Source organism: Uloborus diversus, chromosome 2, assembly GCF_026930045.1.
Source record: "Uloborus diversus isolate 005 chromosome 2, Udiv.v.3.1, whole genome shotgun sequence".
NCBI lineage: Eukaryota > Metazoa > Arthropoda > Arachnida > Araneae > Uloboridae > Uloborus > Uloborus diversus.
Window position 1 is genome coordinate 124567957 of NC_072732.1, and position 12819 is coordinate 124580775.

At 33.2% G+C, this 12819-nt stretch overlaps 1 protein-coding gene across 1 annotated transcript in view; it reads left to right on the forward strand.

Annotated features, from left to right (window-relative positions):
• Positions 1-5255, forward strand: part of LOC129216523 (uncharacterized) — a 51848-nt gene extending 46593 nt beyond the window's left edge. The window contains exon 10 of the mRNA XM_054850737.1: positions 4987-5255. Within this exon, the coding sequence (XP_054706712.1) occupies positions 4987-5212 (226 nt within the window). The 3' untranslated portion in view covers positions 5213-5255. The remainder of the gene's footprint in view (positions 1-4986) is intronic.
• Positions 5256-12819: the final 7564 nt, after the last annotated feature.

A 12819-nucleotide genomic window follows, 5' to 3' on the forward strand; every position in this document is an offset into this window, starting at 1 on the left:
ACATTGCTAATATTTAGAGGAAAAAAAAAAACGTTTTACTAAATGTTTGATTGGAATGATCTTTTCTTTTATTGTTATTTTATTGATTTAAATTCAAACCACTTAAAAAATTGCTCAAAGGTCATCTTTACTAGTACATCATTCCAAGCCAAATCTGTTACTTACTGTTTCGGATTTTAACGGCACAAGTTTTGATGACGTTTGATTAACAGTTAGTAACCATAGAAAATTTGAAGAAATTGTGTGATGTTTATGGAACAACGGTATTGTAAAGAAACTTTGCAATATGCAACAACTGAATTTTGCTGCCTTGGCAGCATGGTTTTACTTTCTTCAATAAGTTAAAAAAAAGTATGCTAAAGATTTGATTCATCTATCATTTCAAATCTTTTTCTGTTACCTTTAATGCAGAGTGGAAAAAAATAATTTTGCGTCGCACCCAGAGATGAAAACAATCGGAAAAAGCTGTAAAATTTCGGAAAAAAAAACAGGAAAAACCGATATTTTCCGAAAGGGTTTATTTCCACTCCCGAAAAATTGAAAAAAATTACATTTTTCAACTTTTCAAAGAGTTTTAATTGACATTATCAGCAAAAAGTGATTAAAAATATCTCACAATTAAATTCTGATGAAATTTCTCCTCCCCCTCCTTGTATGTTAAAATACTGTCTAACTTTGATAATGCAAGTTGTTTTATGATAATATAATTTGCATACAGATCAAAAACTACTTTTTGCAAAAAAAAAAAAAAAAAAATTACTATCCTTAGTGAAGAATTTATTTTTCTTCTACATAAAACAAACAAGTATAACTTTAATCACAGAACTATGTTTCCGCTGACTCTGGCGAACCAGATGTATAGAGTGCGGCACAAAAACCAGGGCAAGCAATTTTCCATGTTACTTTATTAAGAATAAATAAATTTACAAAACACAAAAAATAATATGAGAAGACTTTTAGCAATAAATAAATTAATTGGTTTCAAACTTGCCGCCTTTTGAAGTAATACAGAGGTGCAGTTGCTTACTAAAATTTTCATTCAAGCGCCGCAAGTCATTTAATCAATTCTATTCCCTATAATGCAATTGGTTTAGAGAGTTCAAACTTATGTGTAGTTTAGGGTAGACCTTTGACTCTAAAACAGGCCATACAATGTTATAAATGGGATTGAGGTCTAGCGAGTAGAGCGTCTACTCTAAAGATGATATCATGTTAAAAACAATGCGCCTGGCACCACTCTTATCTTTTTTACCGTATGAACTGGTGTGGAGTCAAAATGAAATGTCCAGTCTACATTGCTATACTGAAGTACTTTTAGGTCCACAGAGGTATAATAGCTTCCAAACTTTCTGTCTGGTACACTTTTTGATTCATTTTATGGCCCTCATCCACAAAAAAAAAAAAAAAAAAAAAAAAGAGTTTTTTGTCGCTTGTGCTGATTTCTTCACAGACAAATCCTGACTTCGGATTTTGGCGATGTTTTAAAATTTTTTAAGGTGCCTGGAGTGTCTACAGACTAAATCCTATTGTTCTGGCGGTTATGAGCTGGTAGAATGCTAAATCAGTGAAAATTATCTCTTCTACCGTCTTGCATCTTTGGAGTCATACGAATGCCTGAACTTTTTGAAACTCTTGAAAACTTCTGTTTCAGCTGTTTTTGCCTTTAGTCGCACTTATCGGTCACAAATTCCCATCTTACAAACGACTTCTTTCGTCGAAACCCAAGGATTTCTTTAAACTCACTTTTGGACGACCCGACGATTAACTGAAAAGTTCACTGTTCGTTTTTGTACACATTCTGGACATCGGCTATCATTTCCAAGCCACTTGAAGCGGCATACCGCATCAAATACTATTTCCGAAGCACAACAAGCAATTGAACTGTCGTTTTACTTGGTTAAGCAACTTTAAAATAGCAGGTTTATTGCTTAAAATTCTAATAAAACCGAAAAACAATGCATAAACTAGGAGATATATTGTAAATTATTTTCTAATAAAGTGGGAAATAAAAACAAAAAGACACTCATTAAAATAAAATTACTTTACTTTCGAGCTTTTTTTTTTTGCCGCATCCTGTATACTGCCGTACTAAGCACAAAAGGGGAATCTGCAGTTAAGCTCAAGTTGGGTTATTGCGTTTTAAAGTTTGGAACTTCCATATATTTGACTCAGATGTTATTTTTGTTTTTCTTCTTCAGATTAAAAAAAAATAGTTCCGGATCAAATGACCCGAAAACATTTTATTAATTAAGTAAAATACAAAATAGAGAAAAAATTTGCTTATAATAACGCAGTTTTGTTCAAAAGTGCAAGTATGACTACTTTTACTACTGTGCTTAGCACGGCCGCATGAATAAACTGACACTCCAGTTTAAGTTTTGGTTCAGCTTTAGAGATCATTAAGCAATTTTGGTTTGGGGTTTCTGTTGGAAAGAAAAAGAAATATCGATTTAGATTTGATCTGGACTTAGACTGGATTGGAAAAAATCAAAACTCAATAGCTTTCATTTTCTGACAGCAAAGATACATTGTAAGGAAGGGAAATCATTCTTGTTTTTCTTTCAAACAATATCAATCATGTTTGGAAGTCAAAAATTAAAATTATTCTATTAAGTTTCAAAGGCAATCTAAAATAGAAAATGTAATTGTTATGATTAGACACAGCTTACCCCATATTATTGGTTGAACGACGACTTGACCTATTTCTGGTCTTTGACCAAGAAAGCTCTCATTTATAAAACAAAAAGGTTTTCTTTCTAATTGAACCTACCTTTATGTGTATTTCTGTTAAGCAGAAAAAGAAAATGTGTGGATTGCAGATAATTTTTAATGCTTAACCCTTTATATATTCCAAGAAACACATAGCTATTAAGAAACCCTTTTTTTATTCATAAAAAATCAATTTTTCCATTTTTTCCACCACTTCAAAATTTTCGGAAATTTTACATCTCTAGTCCCACCAAAATATTTTTCACATTTATTTTTAAAATTTAAAAATTTTAAGAAACACAATCTTCAGCTAAAAAATGAGAGGTTATTTCACCCGTTTTGATTCAGGCACAACTTTTTAAGATAAAGAAATAATTGTGATTTCAAAAATCAGTTTCAAATAAGACTGGTTCAGATGCAGGAAATAAATATACAAAGAGGAAATGCTACATTCATAACCGCTTTATTTTTTGAAATTCGCTTGGAAATCGGAATAACTTAATGTTTTAAGTAGCTTTTATAACATATAAAAATCAAACTTATAGTAATTACGAACTTTAATTCCTCTGTTTTCTCAATTGTTCATTTTCGCAAAGTCCAAAGCAGTGTTCCACGCAGAATCCAACCTACGACCCGTAGGCCATATGCTGTCCACGAAGCTGACCTGCATGACCTGTTGCTTTGTTTAATGTTACAAATCTAAAAGCAAGATTGGTTGCAATGTTGTTGTTATTAACATTTGAAACATTGAGACCTACTAATATTCAGTGCAATATTTATTTGCTTAATATTAAGCTTATTTGTATTGTAAATGCTTTGTACAATTTGGCATGACTGTGTTGGGAAAAGTGGATGGGGCAAAGTGAAATATTTCGTTTCATTTACTTAATTAGTCTTTTATCAAATCACTTACGTATTCATTTATTGATCAGTTCATTTTCATTCCTTCATTTAATAACTCCCTTATTTATCCATTCATTATTTTCTTATTGATTCCCTATTCACTTATTAATTTATTTTTTCGTCTTTTTTTTCTTTTATTTATTTATTCCCTCTTTTTTTTACCCATTTAATTGATAAGAAATATCTTTGATGATCAAATAGAAAATACTTTATTAGAAAAATATTTTATTTTTCACTTTCTCCATAGAAAAAAAAGGTGAAAATTTCCACCTTTTTTTTGAGGTACAAACTTACTGCTAAAAATAAAAAATGTATCGATGCAAGTTTTATTGTGAAATATAATGTTCTTTCTTTATGTACCGCAATTTTCAGAATTATTTTTCAATTCGTTCATTTTGAGAAAGTAAATTACCTTAAATGTTTGACTTTGCCCCACATTTCCCTACTTATCTCTTTAGCTGCTAAATAGTACTATAAAATGCTATGAAACGAAATATTGAGCTCTGCGTTAGCATCAGAGATTCAACACAGTTGTAAAGTAATTAAGAGGGACTAAAATACTCAGAATTTTGTGAGACCAGTAATTTATTTTATGATGCGGGTCCAAATAACTCTTCGGGCAAACTTTTTTACTTCCTTTTACAAAAAAGGAAGTATTGTATTCGCGAAAAAATTTTCACTCGAAAATTGACCTTAATTTCTATTTTACTCACCCCCAAATGAATGTTGAGTTTTTTTTTTTTTTTTTTTCGACTCGACCACACGTGGATAAGTGCCTAAGAACGTATAGAACCCCGAAATATCCATTTCGGCGATTCCCGAGTTAATTACAACGAGTATTTTCGTGACGTCTGTATGTGCGTATGTATGTCGCATAACTCAAGAACGGTATGTCCTAGAAAGTTGAAATTCGGTACGTAGACTCCTAGTGGGGTCTAGTTGCGCACTTCCCTTTCTGGTAGCATTCGGGTGTTTCTAAAGGGGTCTTTTTCCCCTTTTTTGGGGGAAATCATTGTTAATTTCGATGTAAACTCAAGTGGTGTTATAATTTGGCTGACACTTGGCGATATATCGCCAGTACTTTGGTCGCCAACTTGGCGACAAATTTGGCGATTTTTTGATTTTTTTTTTTTATAAATCTGGTTTTAATTTGCCTACTGTTGGTGATATTTAGAGAGTAAACTATTGAATCACATTAAAAATGCCAATAATGGGGAAATGACATTAAATTAGAGTAAAATGAAGTCATGTGATGCACACATCAGCTCGTTTTTTTTTCGATTGCGGTCTCAGAACATTCGTTTCTGAGATCGCAACTTAAATTTCAAAGAGTAATGCAGTGACATTTTTTTATTTATTTATTTATTTTTGTAGCGAATACAAGAATCTTCGAAATTGCGCCATTGAAGTGGTAGAAAACAACTGCGGTGCCAAAGCTTCTCAGTTAATTCATGATGAAGTGATACACATCAATGGGGCTGGTTTGGAAGCATTATGTGGCAAGAGATTTGATCAGTGTACTAACAGTGGTGTAAATTTAGTATCGTCAATCGTTACTGTATTATTAATTTACTTTGTAGCAACTTTTTCTATGTTGTAAATATACAATGTTTTATTAAATATTTTGTTTTTTATATCTTTTATTTTATTTTCTATCTCAAAAATTTACTTATCACCTCTTATGTTGAAAGATTTTGAACTGTGGTAAACGCATTCATTAACAAAAACCAGTGAAACCCTGATTTTACGTTTCTCAAAGGACTGAATTCAAAGAACATAAAATACGGAAAATACATAGGAAGCGAAAATCAAATACAAAAACTAAAGGTATTAAAGATAACTGTTTCAAAAGGTATAATACCTGCATTTTACGAAAACAACATTAATATAGGTACCATTTTAGATCACTGTAATATATTTAATAGGGAATCGTGCATTTAAATTAAAAACAGTCGATAATAGTGGACTAGCTGCGTCGCCCGGCTTTGCACGGTCTACCTCGAAAATAAAAGTTATTAGTACAGTAAAATTAGGCCAAAAAATGGCCAAACCCAAACATCCAAAAAAAAAAAAAAAAAAGAAAAAAAAGGTAAAACCTGTTGCAAATTACTTCTTACCCTTCCAGAAAGAAGGGGTTAAAAGTCCCAGCACTTTGCGCGTCGGGTTTTGGGGGGAAGGGGGGGGGGACGAATTAGTCCTCTATTTAAATCAAAATAATTTCTATTACTTAAAAAAATTCTCAAACCTCGCAGAAACCACTCTATAATAGTAAAACAATAAACTCTCACAGAAAAAAATTCTAATCAACAGGGGCACACAGGCGGGGGGGAGGGGGAATGGAGGGGGGTCCATGGAGCAGCTTTGCGTCATGGGAATTTTTAAGGCAGTTTCTTCAAGGGGTATTTCTTTCTTTTTTGAGGACTTTTATTGTGGATGGGTATTCCGTCACACTTAAGGGAAGCGCCATCGCTTTGAGGGGGGGGGGACCCTGAATTTACATTCTAAAATCAACTATTGCAGTGAAGTTCACGAAAAAATTTCCCTAACTTAAACTTTTCCGAAGTACAAAATGCCTCACAATGATCTGGTAATGTCAGAATGATAATTCTAAAAGATCTAAGAGAGCTCAGTAACAAAATTATTTGTGACTGGAGTTATTAACTGTTTAGAGCGCTGGAAAACAAAATTCCTGTGCAGCATGAAAAAAGTCTAAATTGACCAAAGTTTCCCTACTTCTTCTTGATTAACTTACTTCAACTTTTCTACATTCTTTTGCCATCACCGTAAGGATGAGACAAACCGGAATTGCCAATAGTAAGACGGGCAATGCTGCAATTCTGCACCCTCTAAGTCGGGGGGGGGGGTTCTCATTTGCAATCACCAAGCTACCTCTCTTTTACGCAGCTGGTTATGTGAATTATGCTAAATATGCGGACATATACTTGCAACACTATCTGAAACTTTTGAGTACATTATGCGATAAAAAAAAATTGATCACATCAAACATCAGCTAAAACATTAGCAACGACCTAACGCAGTGACAAATTCAGGTGGTCTAGAACCTGTAGTGATTCAACGATAGAACAAGTCTTGATGAGAGCAATGAGCAATACAACAACAGAATGCTAAATATTTTCACCTTTTTGTCTCCCAGTTTGGAAATCACAATCCGTTTCTAAAGCCCCCAGAAGTTTCTTCCCTCTCATGTTGGTAATGGTATTGCTCGCTGATGATAAGATGAGTTGCGATGAGACCTTTAACGTTCGGGTAGTAACATCAAAGGATATTGAAGGCAAACCATTTTGTAGCATTTCTTTGTAAAGGAGGTAAGCAGTTATGTCTTTAGCTTCTGTTACGAGAGTAGTTACTATCTGTAAAGATGTGTAAACCCAAACCATCTTTTACACCGAATGGTATGAACAAATATGGGATAACAAGATGGAATAACAAATTGCTAAAAACTTCTGGTACGAGTTATGCGCTGATCCTCCATCAGTATTCGATGAATCTGGTTTCAGAAGGAAAGAAATCCTGTATCGTTAAAGTACTATTATCTGAAGCAAAAGGTTCATCTAACATCACAGAACGAACAGATGGTGTCATATATGAGGCAGTGAGAAGCTAAGGGATGTAAGTGGACATTTTCAAGTTTTGAATAAAACGCGTTTAAAGATAAGATCCTAGGTATGCTTTCATTGGTTTTCTTTTCTAAATCATGCTGTATAGAAGCAACTACCAGGTCTACTAGTACCATTTCTCGCCACAAGATAGAGGAGAGGTTCAACTACCATTTGTACTGGTTATCTCCAAATTTTTAATTTTGCCACTTACATCCTTTTGCTTCTCACTGCCTCATATGTAATAGAAGGATACAAGGAAGGATCAACAGGAAGATACCTGTTTGATCATATTTTTGGTAATGATATGTAAGCTTCAAGGAAATATGCCAGCAATGCAGTGTATAGGTCACTTGTAAGTGTGGGAAAGCTAGTGTCATTTTTGATGGGTGCAAAGAAAGCACCACAGAAATATAATTTGCGTCCTATTACAACAGCCAAGCCTTCTGCTGTAGAAGACTTTCTGCGTCTCAAATCTTGTGCTTTTTCTGAGGGGTTCATTAGATATAGTGAATGTTTGAAAAGTCTGAAAGTGGATTGAAGTAAAGCCCTCGATCAGGGCTTTAGATTGAAGTGCTCAATTATATGCACAAACTGTGTTAGACATAGCTGCAACAATAACGATTTTGCTGAGGATCTAGATTCCAAAAAACATCTTGATAACGAAGACTTTTTGTTACAAGCTTAGGAGAAATCATTTGAAAGCAAAAAACAGTTCAGCGTTATTTTTCTGGCCATTTAATCAAATGTGCACCATCAGAGGGGAGGGGGGGAGGATAATATTTTAGTATATAATTTCGTTTTGGGACGTGAGCTACTGTTCTTATGGGGTGACAGTCCTTATTTAAGGCATTTTAGATTTGCATAAAATAATACTCCTACTTGAAATAAAAGGTGAGGGGGGGGGGGGAGGTTGAGGATTTATTTCATTTGGCAGAGGGGAAGGGGGGTGCTGTAGCTTTGAGAGGAGGTGCACCATCGCTCTTGGAGGATGGACACACTTGATTTCTATCAATTTTCTAAGCGTAAAAAAATATTTCCCTATGAAATGTATGGAGGGGGGTTCGGGGGTACTGCTTCGTTTTACGGGGATAGGGGGGGGGTTCTATAGCATTGGTGGGTTATGTCATCCCTCTTGGGGGTCAAACACCATTAATTTCATGCTTTTAAATTTAGTATAACATAATATTCTCACTTTAAATTTACTCTAAAAATTCTGGGAAAATGCCCAAAACAGCAGTTTTTACATGCCCCCCCCCCCCCATTCTAATACCCGACGCATAATGGGCTGGGGCTTTTTACCTGTTCTTATTGGGAGGGTAATAAACAATTTGAACTAGGTTTAGTTTTTTTTTTTTTTTTTTGGATGTTTGGGTCCGACCCCTATTTTTACTGTACTATATGTCAAGTGACGAGTGTTCAAAAATCACGCTTGAAAAAAAAAAAATCAGTTAATTTTTGCGGCAGATTCCGGAAAAATAACCAAAAAGAAAACATTTTATGAATTATGTTAAACAGCCAAACATAAAGACGGGGAAAATTACGAATCCATCGATATCTGGTTCGATGTTCAGTTTACTGGCATTCGGGAGAAGTAATTCGGACATAGATACATAGATAGGTACATACGCTCAATTTTTAGTTATGTAAGATTGCTTTTAATTATTGAGTTCAAAGTAAATTCAGTCTCTTCAAGGATTGAAATATTTTGCAAGTTTTTTTCCTGGTCTTTCTGAGAAATAAAATAGTCTTTCACTATTGGGAAGATCTTCAATGCAATATTGAAGGAAGTGACGTGCTGTGCTTCTATGTTTTTTATAGTTCATCTTCATTGGCCGGCAAAAAGTTCAGTAGCATTTCTGTTTTCGTACATTAACTTTCAATAACGCGGATTTTATTTTTAAGTAGTGGTATCCGCACAGTTTTGCCCGTAGTAGAAAATTAAAAGGTCCTTTGGCTCGCCTGGATATTTACAAATAATGGATGATGAATTTCTCGAGAATTTGCTATATTCATTTGCTTATCCATGTTACGGTTCCACGTTATGATAATTTCGTAATTTAATCGTCCACGTTGTGATAAGTTGCTTGGTAAAATTTTCTTAAATTGGAATAAAAAAAGAACAAAATCTAATTTTTGAAAAATTTCTTCGGGGTGCACGACCCCATGCTACAGACTAATTATGTACCAAATTTCATGAAAATCGCCCTAACGGTCTTGGCGCAATGCGCGTCACAGAAATCCAGACATCCTGACAGAGAGACTTTCAGCTTTATTATTAGTAAAGAAAACGCATAAATGAAACATATTGTTTGTTTTAGAATATTTATTTTCTTTTTACATTTCAGGAAAAATGTAAAATGCGGGAAGTTCACAAATAACAAACTTACAATGCGGGTTAAATTAGCATTTTTTGTTTCCGGAAAAACTGGGATCTGATGAAAAAAATGTAGATACACGGGGGACGTATAATCGGGGTTATTAACTGTATTTTTTTTTAAAGAGGCAAATATTTATATTTTACAATAGAGCTTGTATGCGTTTATTTGTAAACGTTGCAATTATTTCAAAAGCACAGAACAGCAGAATCAATAATAGTGTTGCAGATCGCCCTTAAATGATGTCACGGTTCAAGGGGAGAGAGGGGAGGGATTTCTTGAAATTTTGACAGTTTTTAACACGGGAGAGGGACGTGACATCACATCCTGAAGCGTGACATCACACATATTTTTATAACAATATGTTTTTGAAAAATAGCATGAGATATGAAAATGGGAGGGTGGGGGTAAAATGAAACATGGCACTTTGTGAAAAAATGGATGGGTGTTAAAAGTACTGAAAAAAGTGTGACATCACTTATATATGGACTGCCCTTTACTGGAAAAGAAAAGTGTATGAAATTACTCGACTGGCTTAGAGAAATAGGGGAAAAGGGGCACATGAGAACATGGCATGTTTTAATAGGATAACGTCAAGCAAAAAATCTTTAAAAAAATCTCAAGTAATGGCAGTACCAGCCCTACTTGACCAAACTTTTAGAGCAATGAGCCAATTCCTGTGGTGACAACTTCTTTGTTTTGGCAGATGTTGATGTAATTTTATCACTGTCTTCTTCACGTAAAAACACCTTTTAAACTAATTAAATAGCTACACTTAATTATTGCAAACCATCATACGTACATTCAAGTAAATTTATGACAATGTTTAAATTTTTTAACGAAATAAAGAATTCTTTATTTTTGAAAATTAGTTCTATGGTATTTCACGGGGCACCATGCGAACAGTTCCCAAATCCTTTCCGTAATATGAATATTAGTGTAGGGTTATTATAAGTGTTAAAAAGGGTGTAAAGATTTATAATTACTATTTTGCTACAATCTGTAGTCAAATTTTAATTTTAAATCTTATTATACATCATTATTAATTATTTACTTATTATTATTATTATTTTTTAATTTTTAAATTCTTTTGTTACTGAATAGCTAGCCAACAATTAAGTGTCACATAATATTTACAAGAAAAAGAAAGACAAAATATTTTCCTTTAAGTAAAAACTTAAGTTTAAAATAATTTTAAAATTCATCATCATATATGTATGAAACTTAAACGCACTATATATCAAGAATAAACTTTACTTAATAATATATTCTTTGTAAATTTTTAGTCTTATAAATTTTCATCTTGTCGATCCAGTAATTACAACATGCTACGTAACTTTAAAAGTTTGACATTGAGCAAGGTTACACAGTTCGAAAAAATATTTTTTAATTGAGTTACTGTACTGTTTGAACTGATATAGCATTGGTTACATACCCTTCAAAGTATTTGGTATATACTCATATGTTTTATGTTAAAGGTTTTTCGTTGAAATATGTCTTAATATATGCTTGTCCTGCATTTTTCAATCATGTTCATACATGCTAAAGAAAATGTCTTAATTATCTTAAGGCAACTATCTAAAAACATAAATTAACTTTATTTGGATTCTACATACGAAAGGGCTTCCAAATTGCCCTTGCAATGCGAACTGCCACGAATTCACGATACATGAACAGAAAGACATCTAACTAAATTGAACCGACAGGTGGGAAATTTGCATATCGAAAAACGCCCTCTTGCGCACAGGTATACTTCAGGATTTTATGGAGATTTTCCACAGCTCCCCAGCATGAACTCTAAGAGTTTACCAATAGAACCTATAAAAAGAACTATAACAAAGGCAAATACATAAGGAAATTCTTCTCCTCAGTAAACATAACAAATGCAATAAATATTGTTCGCTAAATATAAAGATTAAAATACCATAAACTATATGGTTATGAACTTATATAAAATATAATTCCTATTTTTGAATTTTATATTCAAACCATTTTACAATTTTAAACTTAAGTTAACAAAATTAATTTTACTATAAACAAGAGTTTTTTTTTTTTTTCAAAATTAATGAAATATTTAAGCAAATAATTTTAAGAATTTAAATTAAAGTCCAACATTACAAATACTTCAAAATTTTGAAGGAAAAAAAAAGAGTTTTTAAAATCAAATTATTTTAAATAAACTTTTCGACTGATTAATCATAAAAAGGATACGTGAAACCAGTTCATTCACAAAGTTCAAGGGGATATATCAACTGCACTGGTTTTCTGAAAAGTCCCTTTTTGGTTTTGACGACACAAGCTCTGATATGTCCATATGTACCTTTAAAAGTTTCTTGAACGATTCCCAAGTCCCATAGTAGTTTAGATTTTGAAGTTCCTTCGACGAGCACTACATCATTCATCTTTACTTCTTTGTGAATGTTATTCGATTTGAAATGGTGAACTGTTTTCAAATTAAGTAGATATTGTTCTTTCCATTTAATCCAAAAATGCTTCAAAAGTGTAGTTTGATATTGCTTTCTTTTTATTAAAGACTCTCTAGTTGACACTTTATTAACTAGCTCAACAAAATTAAATGGATAATCGTGATTTTTCCTTCCATATTGCAAAAAGTCAAGAGGAGTTAATGGCTTGGGCTCAGAAAAATTATCAGTAACGTATATTAAAGGTCTCGAATTAACGACGTATTCGATTTCAGTCAAAACAGTTGAAAGTTCTTCAAACGTGAGAAGAGCTTTTCCGAGAACTTTTCTGAGTGGATCTTTCACTTATTTTACGAGACGTTCGTAAAATCCGCCCCACCAGGGCGCCCTTTCTACGATAAACTTCCAATTAATGCCACGTGAAGATATAAAATCTTTAAATTCCGAATCTTGTAGAATATTAGATCTTTATTTGCGGCTTTGAATGATTTTGCGTTATCCGAATAAACAACGCTGCAACTACCTCGCCTGTAAATGAATCTTCTAAAGGCTAGTAAGAAATGCTTTGTAGACATGGAGGACACTAATTCTAAGTGAATTCCTCTAGTTACAGCACAGGTGAAAATTGCAAAATAGGCCTTTTTAACTTCCTTATCACATTTGTAAAGTACAGCTCCTGCAAAATCAAGGCCACAAATTTCGAAAGGGGGATTTTCTACAATTCTGTCTTTCGGAAATTGCGCTGTTATTTCGTTTGCTGGTTTGGATTTGTATTTTCAACAAATGAAG